This window comes from Manduca sexta, chromosome 15 (assembly GCF_014839805.1).
Source record: "Manduca sexta isolate Smith_Timp_Sample1 chromosome 15, JHU_Msex_v1.0, whole genome shotgun sequence".
Taxonomy (NCBI): domain Eukaryota; kingdom Metazoa; phylum Arthropoda; class Insecta; order Lepidoptera; family Sphingidae; genus Manduca; species Manduca sexta.
Genome location: NC_051129.1, coordinates 7,229,594 through 7,246,151, shown reverse-complemented (window position 1 = coordinate 7,246,151; position 16,558 = coordinate 7,229,594). Strand labels below are relative to the sequence as shown.

The window sequence follows — 16,558 nt, the reverse complement described above, 5'->3', positions numbered from 1 at the left end:
TATTATTTGATGATAAGCATAATATTCAGTGTAATACACAAAGTGTCGTTTCATTTGATTTGTAAATTACAATGCAATGGAAGAAATTTAAATATTAAATAACAAAACAGACTTTGTTTTAACAAAAACATTGCTTTACTCAATTTTTATAGATTTTAAGGTTTGACATCTTTGTAGTTAAATCTATATATACAAAGATGTATGAAGTTATAGCGATTTACAACAATAAAATGAAACTAGCGCTGTTGTAGGAAGTAACGTTATAATAAAATACCGTAATATGTTCAAAAAATTCGTTTATTCGGCAGTGAAAAAAAAACTACAATATTTCGATGAAAATGTTTCTAAATTTCAGTTGGCTTATTTAGTAGGGGTGTACGCTGTAAGCTTTAGGGACAATTGAAGCGTAAGAGTATGGGGAATAGACGGAAGGGGAGTAGGCAGACACGTAGTGGGCGGAGTAAGGCGGAACCACGGCGCTGGAGTAGCTCAGGGGAGACACAACCGAGCTGTAGGCGACGGGGGCCACGGCAGCGACGGGAGCGACGACGGACCGCTTGCGGAGATGGTGCACGCCAGCGAGAGCCTTGGCTTGGAAGTGGGCGACTTTAGCGGCGACAACCTCAGGAGTGTCGAGGGGCACACCGTGAACGGCGTCCAAGACCACAGCAGGCGAGGCGGGGGCTTGAGAGTAGGCGACTGGTACCACAGCAGGAGACACGACAGCGGGAGCCACGTACGAGCTGTAGACAGCGGGCGCTACCACCGGGGATCCGTGGACAACGCTGCTGCTGTACTGCGACACCGAGGAGACTGCAGGCACCACGGGGCTGTAGGCCACCACGCTGGGCTTGGCCGCGGCCAGCGCCATTACGGAGAACAACACCACCAGCTTGTACATTTTGGTCTGTGTTGATGTGTGGACTGCGAGATGAATCCGAAGCAACTGATGCCTAATCTAACGTGACGGATGCTTTTATACTCCCACAATACAGGGTGTTCATTAACAAAATACTACCAAAGTAGCCTTCAAACCAGTATCTGTGCTTTGTATTTAAGTATCGTGGACACTGAATATTGTAAGCGTTGGTACGCAATCATTTTTTGTCATAGAATTTCCGCAATCGCCTCATACATATTTAAAACATAAATTGACGTGATAAAATAATTCGTTTAGGTATATTAGAATTACTTGAGAATGTTATAATTATTTAAGGTTGCCTAATAATGTTTACTTTAGTTAATTTAATATTTTCATGCTATATCCGACATCCGACAAAACCTCTATGATAAATATGCCTAGACTGAAGTTGACTTTAACAGGAGTGCCTACAAATTTTTAACTCAAATAGAGGTTTACAATTCATTTATACCCAATTTCAAAAGCACAGTAAAGTTTTTCAGTTATAAGAATAAGGATGTCTAGATTTTGCTTCGAAGCTTAATTACAACTAACCAATCATAAGTAAGTAGATATTTTTCGATGATCTTGAATTGAATGAAGTCAAAATCTCTGTTAATTAAAAAAAAAAACTTTATTATATGAATAATTAAAATCAATGTAAAAAAATGAAATTAATACATTCGCCTGCAAAAAAGCTCTTGAACACGTACAAATATTTAAAAATTATTTACTAAAGATCCTACATAACAGTTAAATATAAACATAAAAGGTCTTAAAGTATTGCTTTGTGAAGAAGTTCTTATGTGGGAGGCGATATTTGTAATCCCTCTTAAGGTTTTATCTTAAAGAATACACAGCATTAATTAATGTATAAAAATAATTATAGAGTTATCAGCAAGCCCAATGTTCGTTACGTTTTTATAACTATTATTTATTGCTTTACAATAAACTTAGTTTAACCATAGTATAGTATTTTATGTTTCGGCTTTTGGCAAAGAATAAAAGCTTTCATGTTCTAAGTATCAAAAAAGTTTATTGCTATACTAAACATGAATACAGGTCCTTGTAATTAAGCTTTGGCAGCACTTACTACAAACTTGTTCTAAATCAGTGGTTATAATTAATGTTATCCATTGAAATTACCTAAGTTTCTTGCTAACGTAATAAAAGTCGTCTGGTTTTATATCAAAGTTTTTTATTCTTTCGTTGGGTAGAAAAAAGGAATCAAACAGGGAATATTTTCTATGACAGTGTAAGCCTGTAGCACCGCCGTGTTACGTTATCTTATTTTATATATTTTTTTTTATTTGACAACCCATAAAACGTACACTGTAAATATTTATTTGTTACATGTAACAATAAGTAATTGCTGCAGTGCTGTTTTACTTATAGGCTGTCACCGCAAAAACATATTATTACATAACAATAAACAATTGGCAGCATCATAAGTACAGTATATTCTAAATATAAGACTGAATATAAAACTAGATTTAGGTTTCAACTTTCAACAAGCGAGTTCTATATTTTCTTTTTAAAGATAGTCACTAAATATGTTAATGCAATCAGATTTTTCTATAATTCGTTTATATAATCCGGATAGACGTGGAAATGGTATCTTTGTGAAATTAGCATGGAATTGTATTCTGTAAGCCAATTTCTATTGTCTTAAATGCAACGCGGCAAATTACGTGCTTAATGATTTCTTATGTTAACGCGAATTTTAGACATTAAAGTAAACTATTTTTCAGATTTTATCGCGGTTTTAATATTTTAGTTTTCTCCCGACGTTTCGAAGACTTTGCAGCCTAAATATATAGTTTAATAAATAGTTTAATTTTAACATTACGTATTTGTTACGAACTCTCAAAATAACGTGGGGCATAAAGAATAAGGCCTCAACTAAATATAAAGATGACGGTGGCTTAAACCACAAAGACCGGCATGGTTTGATAAACCCTCTTTTTATTCCACTCTCTTATTTTACAATTGTTGACTTTTCTTTTTTTATTCATTCGAGGTTGCATTAAATCTTAAAAGAGAAATTACGATGATATATAGGTATAAAGTACACATCAATGTTAACCATATTTTTGGTTCAATTCAGGTCCGTAATGATTTTTTATTTTAGATTTAAAGTATACCAGTTTATGAGTTATACTTATTTCCTAAGGACGTTACTCTCGGTTATTATATCCTCTACTTATAGATATAATTATGAAGTGTTATATTTAATTGGAACTATTGTTATCGTAGTTATTATATAAATGCAGGCCATGAAGTGTGGTAGTGACGTCGGTGGCATTAAACCAGCGTGAGATCTATTTTCAACTAATTTTGTTCATATTTATAAGTTTCATAAAAGAAATTGTTGGTTAGGTATTTTTTCAAATCGAAACAATGAAGATAAAATAAAACAATGTAAATTTTTAAAAGTTTTTTTTTGTTTTATTGTGACAGAAGCATAATTCGTTTTTTATTCGTACAGATATCTAAAGATTACACCTTTAGACATTTATTTTGTAGGAATTTTGCAATTATCTTTAAATTGGGCTAAAATCTATTTTATATTCTGAATGTCAAATTGATATTACCATGGTAACATTTTATGTTTAGATTAGAACATATTTATATACATTAATAGGTCTACTTAATAATTAACATTGGAATAAAATATTTTAATTAACAAATTAAGTAGATCAAAAAATGCAAAACAAACTGACTTGACGTATCAGGAAGATTGGACTTGTTTATTTTGCTTGTAAGTTGTGACTACTGAGTTTTAGGGTAAGTAGGTTTTGTTTGTGCAAAAAATAAAAGATAATTAATATATTTTTAAAAAGTAAATGAGATTTAAAATTTAATTAAATCTTAAATATATTCATTTTTGTCTGTTTTTACACGTTATAACTTATTAGCTGCTCCTCGCAACTTCACCCGCATTGTAATCATGAACGGAAATGGATTCTGAATTAAGGGGACGTTTCGAAATACTTTGTTTTTATTAGAAATACAAAATGCCACTTTGCTGCAATTGATGTCGGTAAAGTTTATTAAAGAAAAAAAAACACATTTTGATTTCGTTACTTTATTTACAAATTTTAATTCCAGTCGTGCGTCGTTTCATATCGAAGTATTAAATACCTCCCTATCGTGGTGACTTTTACCAGGAGTGGACTCCATAAACCTTGGTGATGGCTGGGCTTACAACGCTCAGAGGTGCAGAGTATGTTAAGGGAGCGGAGTAAGCCAGGGGAGATGTTGCGTATGTAGAGATTACTGGAGTAGCCAGGGGAGTCGCCGCGATCAAGGGTGCTGAACGCTTGTGCACTGTGTGGATACCAGCGAGAATATTAGCTTGGGCCTCAAAGTGGGCATTGCGGGCAGCAATGACCTCGGGTGTGTCAACAGGCAGAATTCTAGCACCGATAGGAGCAGGCAAGAAAGTACCGGTCTTATAAATAGATGAAGCGATACCGGTGGTTTTCACGACAGCATCACCACAAGGAGCTGTGGCGATTGGCGCACTGTAGGCAACCGATCCAGCAGCGAAAGGCGCGCTATAGGCAACGGGTCCAGCAGAGACAATAGTTTTCGCGAAACCTGGAGAAGACTTGATATCCACGCGGGACTGGCTGGATATGGCAGCGGGTCCAACAATACCAGCAGGGGCAACAAAAGCAGCTGGCTCAGAGTAGACACGTGTAGCAACAGGAGCAACGGCGGCAGTCGCTACTACAGCTGGCGTAGACTTGATGTCAATGCGGGATTGGCTAGACACGGCGGCTGGTGCAGCAAATGCAGCTGGCGCGGTGACAACAGCGGGCTCCGTCAAGACGCGTGTTGCAACTGGTGCTACGGCGGCAGTCGCTAAGACAGCTGGTGACGATTTGATGTCAATACGGGATTGGCTGGATACAGCGGCAGGCGCAGCAACGAAAGCGGGTGCGGCGATAGCAGCAGGCGCGGAAAGAACGCTCGGTTGCGCAATCACGGTGCGTGATGCGATCGGAGTAATTGCTGCCGTCTCTATCCAAGCTGGTGACGATTTAATGTCGATACGGGACTGGCTGGATACGGCGGCAGGACCAGCGAGAACAGTTGGGGCGGCGATCGCAGCTGGAGCACTGAGTAGAGCCGGTTGAGAAATCACAGTGCGAGTGGCGATAGGTGCAACTGCCGCCGTCGCAACTATAGCCGGCGATGATTTGATGTCCAGACGAGACTGGTGTGAGACGGCAGCGGGCGCAGCAGCTACTATCGGCGCCGAATAAGCGACGATTCCTTCATTGTAGAAATGAGAAGGCTTGGCAGAGGCTAACGCCACCACGGATATTAACACCACCAGCGATTTCATCGTGGTCTGTGTTATGTTGACGACGACTGAACGAGATTAACTGATGCTTTCTTTGTATAAGCATATGTTTATATACGTTCTCGGGATATCTGAAATAAAAGTCAAGTTCGACGGGTCTTTAGTCATCACAAAAATAAAATAACTGAATCCGATCTTGCATTTAATTACGTTAAAGTGCAGATCCATACCCAACAAGATTGTGACGTGGGCGCAATATTAATTTATCTTTACGTCATTATAGTTTAAGTAAAAATATAAAAATTATTTGACGCCTTTAATATTGAAAGATTAACTCCGCTATACAGGTTTAACTAAATATATGTATATAATATGACATCAGTGACATCCATGGGTAAATAGTACTTAGTCTTTATAAATATCATTGTTCAAACATTTAAACAATATAATTATTTAGATTTATTTAGTCACAAGAAGCTTAGCGCTCATCACTATAGCAATCATTATGATTACCTATAGACATTTGCGACATATCTTTCTTTTATATTACTTTGGATTATCACATAATAAGCAAAATAAAGAAAGAAAGAAAAAGAAAAAACCATGATTCCTGAGAGGGTTGTGCACTCGTATAAAATTTTAAATTAATTTATTCCTTATTTTACGAGCATATAAATGAACTGCTCTAAACAACAATAAAAAACCAATTGTATTTTTTTACTCCTCTCCTTATTATGTATTGTAGTCTTTACCATAATCTGATTTTAAAAAGAGCAACACCAGAGTTTCTTGCCCGTTCTTCTCTGGTGAGAACTGCTTTCCGAACTAATTGTAGAGTTAATATTGACGGAATCTAAATAATGTATAACATTTTACGGATTCAAATAAATCATTTCATTTCACATATCTGACATAACATTTATTTTATACAGCAATTATATCGTAACACGTAACGCCAACATACAAATTATTTTGTCGTACTACCCAATATATATCATGCAACATAGTTAAATGTGCACAATATCATAATAAGCGTAATCAAACCACATATCCAATATTTGCTTAAAGTGTCATTAGTCGTTCCGTACAAGCATTTGGCGTGCATAACTATTAACTTAAACACCATGGTCGAACAAATAGCAGTAAATTTTATCGTGTACTGGTAAATAATAGAAATCTAGACTTTTACCAAGCGGTAACGGGCTGTGAATATTTTTAACAAACTAGTAATACCACATAATACCTTGTTCAGGGGCGATTCCTTAAAAGGTATATTATAACGGGTATTGCGTCCGATTTGTTGGAAAGGCTAAACCAGTAATAAGAACAATCACGACTGTTACCTAGTTTTGGTTCGTGTGCCGTGTATGTGTGTCTCAAAATAAAAACAAAATGGCAATATCATGAGACTGATTTTAACTCTGATTACGTTTGCTAAGGCTGAGTGTGTCCTGTATAAAATTTACTGCACCAGTCAAAGGTCATAACTATACTAGATTTTGAGACACCTAAAATTATATTTTAATTTATAATCATAATATGCGTCCTAAAAGGAAATTTAGAAGGTGGTATGTGGACTGATTAAGGTATGTTTGAATTAAGACCCTTCACTTTTCATGTCTTATATTGTGTTTTTAAGGCGTCTAATACGGTCATTTGAGACTATAGTTTAAGGGCGCTATTCTACGGGGCGCCAATTCTCGCACAAGAATTTTGTAACGTATCATGTTCTGTACTTTGTACACAATTGTATTGTAGGAACACGTTTCCAAGTACTGCATAGAACTGCAATACGCTCATCACGAATACCGTAAAATTATTTTAACTTATTTCAATTTCATTACACTAAAAATACCCATTTTTACAGGAGTATCTACTAGGCTGTCTCCAGGTTTATATATTAACTGAAACTTGGTACAATAAAGTGGCTCTATAAGTGTGTGTAGGCACGGAACTATAAATAAAAACAATTTAGTATCCAAGAACTTGTTGATATCCTTAAAGGAAAACGTATTTAAAGAATAAAAAAAAGTTGAAGCATGCATAAAAATAATGATGTGGTTCGTTTAAGCGGGGCAGTTCCTATTGTGATTGAAGCATATTTTTTTGCGATGGTGACCGATGAAACAAAATGTTAAGGCTCGGTCGGCCTTGAGTACACTTTCATACTGCCGCGCACAGCTACTAGGCGTAGGTTTTACTTATATACACATAGAGGTGTTAAAACCAAATTAGTCCACAAAGACGAGTAAACGAAACGCTTGATGGCTGCGTGTAATAATATTCATTATTTTGGAATAACAAACGTTAGTATTTTATTTACTTAGAGACCTTAGATCTCGATATTAGCCATTGATGGGCAAATTACATATTGGTAAAATTGCGCCTATAAGTTATTCATGAGGGACCGAAGATAGTATTATAATATGGAGTTTGTGTTTTAACAACAGCTGTAGATGATGTATGATGCATTTACACTTAATAATACCATATGTGATTCAATTGTCGCATTGCCCACATCTTACATAAAATAATATTATGTCACACTTTTTCGAAATATTTTCCAAAGCACAAACATCTCTTAAAAATCTGTATCAAGTCTGTCAATAATATTGACATTACGCACGAGGTGGCATGCGGAATTCGTCTGTGCTCACACAGAGACTAACTACCGTATCCACTTGCTTCACTTGTTTATCGACATATAAAATCTCCTATTTGACAGGTTCTCGCAATGAGAAAAAGCGAGTAACCTTTTCATCGTCGACTAATTGCACTGTCATTTAAATAACTTATAAAAACTGTATCTCAACCATTATCTTGCCAAGTTTCATTTAAAGCAAGTCCAGGTCAAGTAGATAAAATAAATTCATTTATTGAAATTAATTTATTATTATGGAAATATTTTAAGTATTAATCTTGGATAGAGTTGTAATTTATTCATAATGTTTTAACGCATGCCAGGTGTTTAATGGAAACTTTGAGTAAATTCTCGGGACAATAAAAAGGTAAAACAGATTAATAAATATGTAAAAGTAAGAATTTATTGCATATTATTTCCAAACTGTGGCACAACTCTCCAACTCTGTAGAGCTAGATTTTGCTCCAACTTGACGAGCCGATTGGACTTAGCCTAAATGTAATAGATATGGTTTGACTGTTGCACATTCCGGAACTAGGCGACGTAAGCCTGTGTTGGGCCACGGTGTTGGTTTGGCTTATCGAGCCCTCACCATCCATGGGCATAAGCGGGAGCTGCGACGACCGGCGCGTGGGCCGCGACAATGGGCGCGTGGGCGGCGACTATAGGCGCCGGCGCAGCCACCACTGCAGCTGGCGATGCGATCTGACAATCACATAGTTTATTAATTATACAATCGATTGGCAGTTAATATATAATACGCGTCAGTTTGATCGTTTTGTCTTCTATAAAAAGGTAGATACGATTATACTTCATGACTTTTTGAGTACCGTAATACGTGGAACATCAAATTTCGTACATGTTTAGTTTTGTTAAATCAAGGAAAATATATTCAAATATATTATTTGGTATAAAAATAAGTAAATTCCCATATAAAGGCTATTTTTATGACAATGTGAGACAATAGAGATTTTAGATAACATGAAACTTTATTATCAACTAGCTTTTGCTTGCGTTTCTGACTGCGTGAAAGATTTTTCTGAGATAAAAATTCGTTTATATATATTTTTCCGGGATAAAAAACCTATGTCTCTTCTCAGGGTCTCAAACTATCGCCATACCAAATTATCGTATCGTAAACCGTTCGGTTGTTTTTGAGTTTATCCCTTTCAGACAGACAGACACAGCGTAAGGACTTCGTTTTATAATACCTCTGCCTGCCAGCCCGAGCTGGCTACTTTGTTTTACCTTATGCCTTTTAATTCCTTATTATTTTATATTTATTATCTCATTTAAAATGTCTGCAGTTATATATGTGATTTTAATTGTTATTTAGAAATAATAATAATTATTCTTATAAATTATTTTGACGTATCATAAGTGCAACTTAGTTCGCCTATGTGATAAATAAAGTATCTTATTTTGAATATGTAAGAATGAACATTTCTTTTACTCTCTAACTAAGTCTGAAAAACTAGGACATTATTAATAGTAGCTACAACATTTTCGGATCTTTTTTCTTTACCGGAATAAGAGTACTTAATAGGCTGGAATAATTGAGATTTTTACGTCCGCCTCAATTTCTACCTTGCGTCTGTTCTATATTAGGATTTACCTCGTCAACGTAGAGAAATGTTTTGTCTGTACCCACTTCAGCTATTTTTGTACAAGTCTCTCGAGACGTGAATACGTAGTGGTATTCACAAATAGTAAGATATACACACTCATGTCTCGAACCCTTGAGAGTAGACAGAGGGTATTGAATGCCACAAGTTATAATCCTGATACCTCCGCCCTAGTTAGCACAGAAAATAGACCGACCAGTTGTTTTTAGAAAGAGACAAAACGATTGTGCGGTCAATGCTTCCCTTGACTGTAGGTTCGCAGCGTAAACATTCTTTGTTCATAGGCAACAAGGTCGCTTATTTATACTTTTTGTCCGTAATCAGCTGGATAGGATCGCGCAGTAATTCTTTGAATAATATAAGATCACGTGCGTACCAGCTCGTATAATTTGCAGTACAATGATGCCTATTTTAAATATTGTTTTTTCTTAGCGAGATATGTATGCAAGCCGATGATCACCCCTCTATAAGGCGGATAAGTTTTTTTCTATTATCTCAAAGCTAACATACCTATATATGAAGACTGAAATGGTGATAAAAATATGTTATTGCAATTACTAACCCTAACAGTATTGGCATAAGAAGTGGCTACAGGAACAGCGGTCTTGACGACACCAGTGCTAACTAGGGGTGCGCTGACCACGCCATGGCCCCACGGTGCTGCGGCGATAGGGGCGCTGAGGAAGCCTGGTGCAGCGGCAGCGACGGCCAGGAGGGCGGTGAACACTACCTGAAAAAATACGTACAAGTATTATTAACTTTATTTATTTTGCTTTTCGTAAATAAATAAAAACCATTCAATTTGTATACGAGTGGTTTCTGTTTGCACAAGTAACTTAGCAGCAAGTTGAAATTGGTTGGTATAATGCGACTATTAAGGATTTATGTTAACATTTCATCTTAGTTTACAATTTTTACAAGAAACTGGAGCAAAAATTTAAAAAATTTAGTGGCTTTAAAAATCAAAGTGTCTTTAAATCTCTATGTCATATCAACACGGCTGTTGAATGTTGATACTATCTGTTGCAGTATAAGTTGTATTCTCCTTGTAAATATTCTATTGTCCTTTCTCCTTCTCCTCTTCGCATTGTTTTCCTCATTGCTGAGGGTTGTGATATCTTGAACGTGGAGTAATCTTTGTTTTATTTAAGTTGCGCCACCTTTTCCTATCTTTGGCATCGTAGAGCGCAACATGATGTTTGGTGCTAAGCGTAGATCGAATTTGATCCGACCATCTGATTGGATTACGACCTTTGGACGTTTGTCTTCGACTTTGCCAGTAACCATCAGTTATTCAAGGCTATGTACGTCCTTTCTGGCTATGTGGTCGAAAATCCCAAAATATCCTTTCTAGGAACTATTAGTTTGGTCTTCTTAACCAAAGCAACCTGGCAATGTAAGACTAGCTATACATAAATACAGTTTTCATAAAATGCAAATTGTAGAATTACTCAAGTCACGGAATTATACAGAATACAATAGAGATAATTGATAAGTGTGTAAATATATTATGTTTACATTCCTGTGACAAATCTGGTGAATATATCTTAGTATCTTGGCCGTGATAGGATAAAAAATATCCTTCTGCATTCCATAAACTTTGTCCTTAATAGTGCCTACTGTGATTGATGTTTTTTTTTATTATTACTCACTTTTGCACGCGGTTTCACTTGCCTTAATGTTACTGGGATAAAAGTCCTGTCTCGAATCAAAAACAGGCGTTTAGCACTTAGAAAATGTACTGTAAAATATATTTACTGAATAGAAGTTCTTAACGTTTCCAAACAAAAGAAATCTTTCTACCAAATAATATATATACATATAAAAAACATAGGTATTCAATGTCCGTACATAAATTATTTTGGAGCAAAATACTTGGAAGAAATGGCAACAGGAGAAAAAAACAATTATAATTGATCATAAATATGATTTTAACTATTCGGTCACTGTATTCAGTAGTGTAGACTTTATTGGAATACTAAAAACTCTGAGCAATGAACTATGGACTCGTTCTATTTTGTTTCAAATTGTATTTATTTAGCGTAGAGTACTTTAGTCCACTGACTTTGTTGTTAAGGTTAAAAGCTTTATTTGGTTTTCAGTAGAGCGTTTAGAGGTTGATAGTGTAAATATAAATAATATAATGTCCAATAAGATTATTCGGTAATAGAATTTAACGTAAAACTATTAATGCAATTTAAATCATATAAATACTTGGCTTATTTCTTACAAGTAAAGCGATGATAAATAGAATTTCTAATGGCGCCTGGCTTTGTTTTTACTTCAACTATGCCAACACCTTTCGCACATACTGCAGTTAAACGAAGATTAATGTCGTCGTATCCTTTAATGGTGTGGTATAGCGGTTTAGAATAAGTTATCTTATCATCAATATTTATCGTGCATTTTATTGATATCCAAGAAAGGTAATGCACTATATATTATTTGATATTTCTATTTACGGTAGTTATTGATAATATAATAAATGCCCTTCATGATTTTTAAATATGTGTGTTGTAGGGCTCAGATCAAAATATATGTCATGCAGCTATAAAACATACCTTATGTTGTGATAACCAGATAAATTAATAGTTACTAAGCGATAAAAGAAATGCTCGAAATGAAATGTACAGGTATTTGTAAATAGAAATTAAATGTAAAATATGAATAATTTGTAATGTAATGTATTAAAATGTTTGGTAAAAACACAGAATTGAATGCAAGAAATATATTGTATTAATAAACGTATTTTTTAGGGCATAGATTTTAGACTTGTAGGCGATATTGAGCAAAAAAACCCAATATTACTGCCCTTACCCGGGATTCGAATCCGGGATCTCAGAGTCAGAGCCCTGCCGTACCGTGCACGCAATACAATTACACCACTGAGGCAGTAAATGATCTATTATTTTGTAATTTTAAGTGATAAAACAAACGTCCATAATTCTATTTTGATTTCAATGATTATTTGTGACTACTCTAATATAAACAAAATGAACTAGATCTTATTTAACCGTACCTACAGAATTAAGCCGAGATTGGGAAATACTTCGTTATAATTTTGTATGATTCAGCCAGTCTGCCGTCCTTAAAGGACAATTGTAGGGCAGCAAATCCGCGTGGGCTAAATTCCTTTGTAGGTATACAGGTACGCAAGTAATTAATCTATAGTAATATAAAGCTGAAGAGTTTGTTTGTTTTAACGCACTAATCTCAGGAACTATAAAACGGATTTTTTTTTCACAGATAGGAATCAACGTTACTCTTGAGTGTTATAGGCTACTTTAGATTCCGGGAAAATATTTATCGCGGAAGTTATAATATTTCCATTTATAATATTAGTGAGAATGTATATAAATACGTTCTCACTAATATTAGAAATGGAAGTTTTACGAACATGTTTCGATGTTTGTTAGAACTAAAAATATAAACTTTTGAATAGATTTGGATGAAAAATGGCACACAATTGATTTCCTAGATTAGATCAGATTTTTATCGGAAAAAAGTAGAACATAGTGTATTCATTATGGCGAACAGGGCGGGGCCGCAAGAAACACTTAGTATTTACAAAATTAGTGGATTACTCAACTACATGACATAGATTTTATATGGATCATCTAGAACCCTAGAGGTTGCGTAACTTAATGCTCGGAATAGTATCAGTACCAGGTGGTGCTTTTTGTATATTAAATAAAGCATTTGTACACAAAGCAAGGAATACTTTAACTTCGCTATCATCATCATCACCATCAGCCCTGTATTATACTGTACTGTCCTGCCCTGCCCTGTACTGTCCCACTGCTGGGCACGGGCCTCCTCTACTACTTAGAGGGATTAGGCCTTAGTCCACCGCGCTGGCCTAGTGCGGATTGGTTGGTAGACTTCACATACCCTCAAAATTCCTATAGAGAACAGGTATGCAGGTGATAATTCTCAAAGAATACCAACCATAATTTTAGAAAAGTCAGAGATATAATAGGTGCTCGCAACCCTTGAAAATTAAGCAACCATGCTTAGGGCCACCCACTTACGAGTTACGAACCTCGGCTCAGGATCGTTACTGGAAGTAGATGAGACATCAACCATTATGATTGAATAATTCATATTGTTACATAATTTAATTCACGATTTTATAATACATTGTTTTTTTTGTTATTATTACATATTATTTATTTATATTATTTCTGTGGATTATAAGTGGGATCTGTTGTAACCAAGTCGATAGTTACCGGTACAAAAATATACTTGAACATATATTTTTCAAATTTATAATTTTTTTTAAACACATTTCGTTACATATAACCACATCTATCTTTGGCTATTATAATAAATATAATTATTTTAATTGTTTTTAATTTTACAAGTATAAGACACTAAATAAATTTTGGTCATTAAAATAATTTTTATAAACAATAATTATATCTTAAGCGACAATCGCTTATCCAATTTACACGATGTAAGTAAATGTTTACTGATTAAAATATATTTATTAGACATGCAAAAAAGGTATAAACTTCTGAACAGGTTATATTATTCTTGTAATACAATCAGATTTTATGTACTCGTTTTGGAACGTTCCGTGCCATCGATTGAAAAGAAAACTCAATCTTCTTATTACAAACTAAAGCTTAAAATTTCAAAATAGCTGTTTGTACAGCCCATTTGCTGCTTCGCACTATAGCTCAAAATATAATTTCAGCTATTTGAATGATTTACGACTCGATAAATGAATAAAAAGTGTAACATATCGTCTACCGGATGGTAGTGTTCGACCTCGGCGGGTCGTTGTCGCTACGAAGAATGTCAGCGCATACAAAAACTGTCGATACACTTAAAAGTGGCACATGAATCATTGCATTTGTTATATATAATCAGTTTTATTATGCATTATCTTGATCTATTTAAAAGTAAAGCAATAATAATAATTTTACTAATTTGAATAAGACGGTAAAACTGGGTATTTTTGGATATTTCCTTATCGTCATTTCGTAAGGATAGATCGATATATCGGACACAAAGATGGATTAAAGAGTCACCTCTTGTACATATAAACCAAACCTAAGATTGTATCGAATATTTTAAATCGCTGTTGCTTTACAACTTAACACAAAAAAAATTGCGAGAATTTTGACACAGCGGGAAAATTATATGTTTTCAGAGATTTAAAAATAATTTTTAATTAGTTTATTTTTTACTTTTAGCTCTTTGCATAGCAACTAGTCGTGTAATATACGTATAGGCACTTAATCTATTCCATATAATTGAGTCACCATTATGTTAAGTGTAGCTTAAGCTAGTATTCTATTTATATCAGAGTAACCAACAAAAGTTCGTAATGAGGTTTTGAATTGCAAATAGTGTTAAAAGGAAAAATGTAGAAGAAAGTTTAAGCGATGTCTTACCAGTTTGTACATTTTGAAGGGTGGGTAGGGACGGCTTGATGGTTTGTAGAAGTAGGATGAAAGAGCGAATGTGATTAGGGCCTGCTAACACACGCTTTTATAGGGCTGAGGTCTAAGGCACATGACTCGACCAAATCCGTCTAACCCTACCTCCTGCCTGGGCCTAGGTCAACTGTATCAACCTTCGCTAAATTGCACTTAGGGTCAGCAAAAAAAGTAAATTTTAAAAATATCACAGTAAATAAATGATTGAAAATCAATAAATGTTTATAAGTAATAATTACGTGCCTACTAAATGGGGCGAATGAATAATGTTGGCCTTTCAAATCAACATTGTACAGTGGGTAGTTCCTTATCAAGATACCAACTCGTTTTAATAATATTCATAACTCATAGAAAATGTATTTGTAATATTTATCTGTTATTACATCATTGTCATTGCAAATATCTTATGGTTAATATAAATAAGTGCGGGTATGTGCCTTGGCAACTTTTTATCAGAATAAAATTACAATAAACCTTTTTACTTGCGGGAAACCGGTATTAATTTTGAAATAATGCAAATTGTATATGTTATAAAATAATTACACGTTTATCTCATTGGCATTTATGTTTCCTGTTATAAAATATAATCATAGTGATAGTTGTAACGAGATGTTTAAAAGTAGATACTTACTTATTAATATTAAATAAATGTTCAGAAAATATAGGAAAAATTTAATACTTTAATTCATTGGTGAGTGTACGAGATAATGAACGGTATTTGGTAAATTACTGTTTAAAGTACTAGGTGTTGTTCGCAGTTTCGTCCATGTGAATAATCTTTCCCGTTATAAAAATCCCTAGAATACAGTTCATAGTGTCAATTGTACGACGCCTGCGCCATCTATCTACATATGTGATTACAAAATTCCATTATTGCCCATGCGAGAAAATTACCGTAATAACAAATAGCCTATGTGTTAATTTCGGTCATGATCTACATGCGTTTTAAATTTCATCTAAATCCATTCAACTGTTTCTATGTTTACTTCTTATAAACATTCACAAAGTATCGCATTTATAATATAAAGTTCTGCTACGATTAGTAATAATTTCTGTGTTCCTGAGTATTTGAAGATTCACTAATCTCATGTGAGTCTATCAAAAATGTTTTACTGAAAGTTTGTCAATATATTGATTTTACTCTATTTAACTTTAAGGTAATATTGTAATAAAATTATCACTTACTAATTGACCAACAACCTATAAGCAAAGCCTATACCGATAACTAGTCCAGAGTATAACATTATACAAACATAATATAACATTACATACATACATAACACCTATACTTTAGAATAATACATTTTTATAATGATATATTAAAATACATAGTATATGAAATTAAAACCGACAGCAACGATCCAGGCACAGCCTAGTGCCTGGACATTTATAATATTACTAAAAAGGTTTTTTGAAATTTCATTAAATTATATCGTCGATTACACATCTTTTTATTAATAAATTAGCGATGGCTCTTTGCTCAGCCCATATTTAAATTTCGAGTATAATAATCTACAACTAGAGTAACGTAATTGACCATTGCCAATCTTCTTATAACCGTGAATTGCGAGGAGAAACACAAGACGTGTAAATACCATGATAATAATAAATAAAAAAATACCAGTTTAT

The 16,558-nt window shown here is 34.5% G+C and overlaps 3 protein-coding genes across 3 annotated transcripts; all 3 read right to left on the bottom strand.

Annotated features, from left to right (window-relative positions):
• Positions 1 to 279: 279 nt before the first annotated feature.
• On the bottom strand, positions 280 to 963 carry LOC115450812 (cuticle protein 2). The gene has a single exon (XM_030178925.2). The coding sequence runs from the start codon at positions 899 to 901 to the stop codon at positions 365 to 367; it is 537 nt and encodes a 178-aa protein (XP_030034785.1). The 5' UTR covers positions 902 to 963; the 3' UTR covers positions 280 to 364.
• Positions 964 to 4,064: 3,101 nt separating this feature from the next.
• Positions 4,065 to 5,258, bottom strand: LOC115450803 (calphotin). Its single transcript, XM_030178913.2, has one exon. The coding sequence runs from the start codon at positions 5,256 to 5,258 to the stop codon at positions 4,065 to 4,067; it is 1,194 nt and encodes a 397-aa protein (XP_030034773.2).
• A 2,980-nt stretch (positions 5,259 to 8,238) lies between these two features.
• Positions 8,239 to 14,989, bottom strand: LOC115451284 (larval/pupal cuticle protein H1C). Its single transcript, XM_030179555.2, has 3 exons — positions 14,885 to 14,989; positions 10,045 to 10,212; positions 8,239 to 8,562 (listed from the first exon to the last, which is right to left on the bottom strand). Exons 1-3 carry the CDS (start codon positions 14,894 to 14,896, stop codon positions 8,446 to 8,448), a joined length of 297 nt encoding a protein of 98 aa, XP_030035415.1. The 5' UTR covers positions 14,897 to 14,989; the 3' UTR covers positions 8,239 to 8,445.
• Positions 14,990 to 16,558: the final 1,569 nt, after the last annotated feature.

Bases quoted from the DNA above. Each gene is read 5' to 3' on its own strand.
- LOC115450812 (XM_030178925.2), bottom strand. From the start codon at position 901: ATGTACAAGCTGGTGGTGTTGTTCTCCGTAATGGCGCTGGCCGCGGCC.
- LOC115450803 (XM_030178913.2), bottom strand. From the start codon at position 5,258: ATGAAATCGCTGGTGGTGTTAATATCCGTGGTGGCGTTAGCCTCTGCC.
- LOC115451284 (XM_030179555.2), bottom strand. The intron at 8,563-10,044 runs GTTAGTAATTGC...TGTGATTGTCAG, and splicing joins CTTATGCCAATACTGTTAGG to ATCGCATCGCCAGCTGCAGT.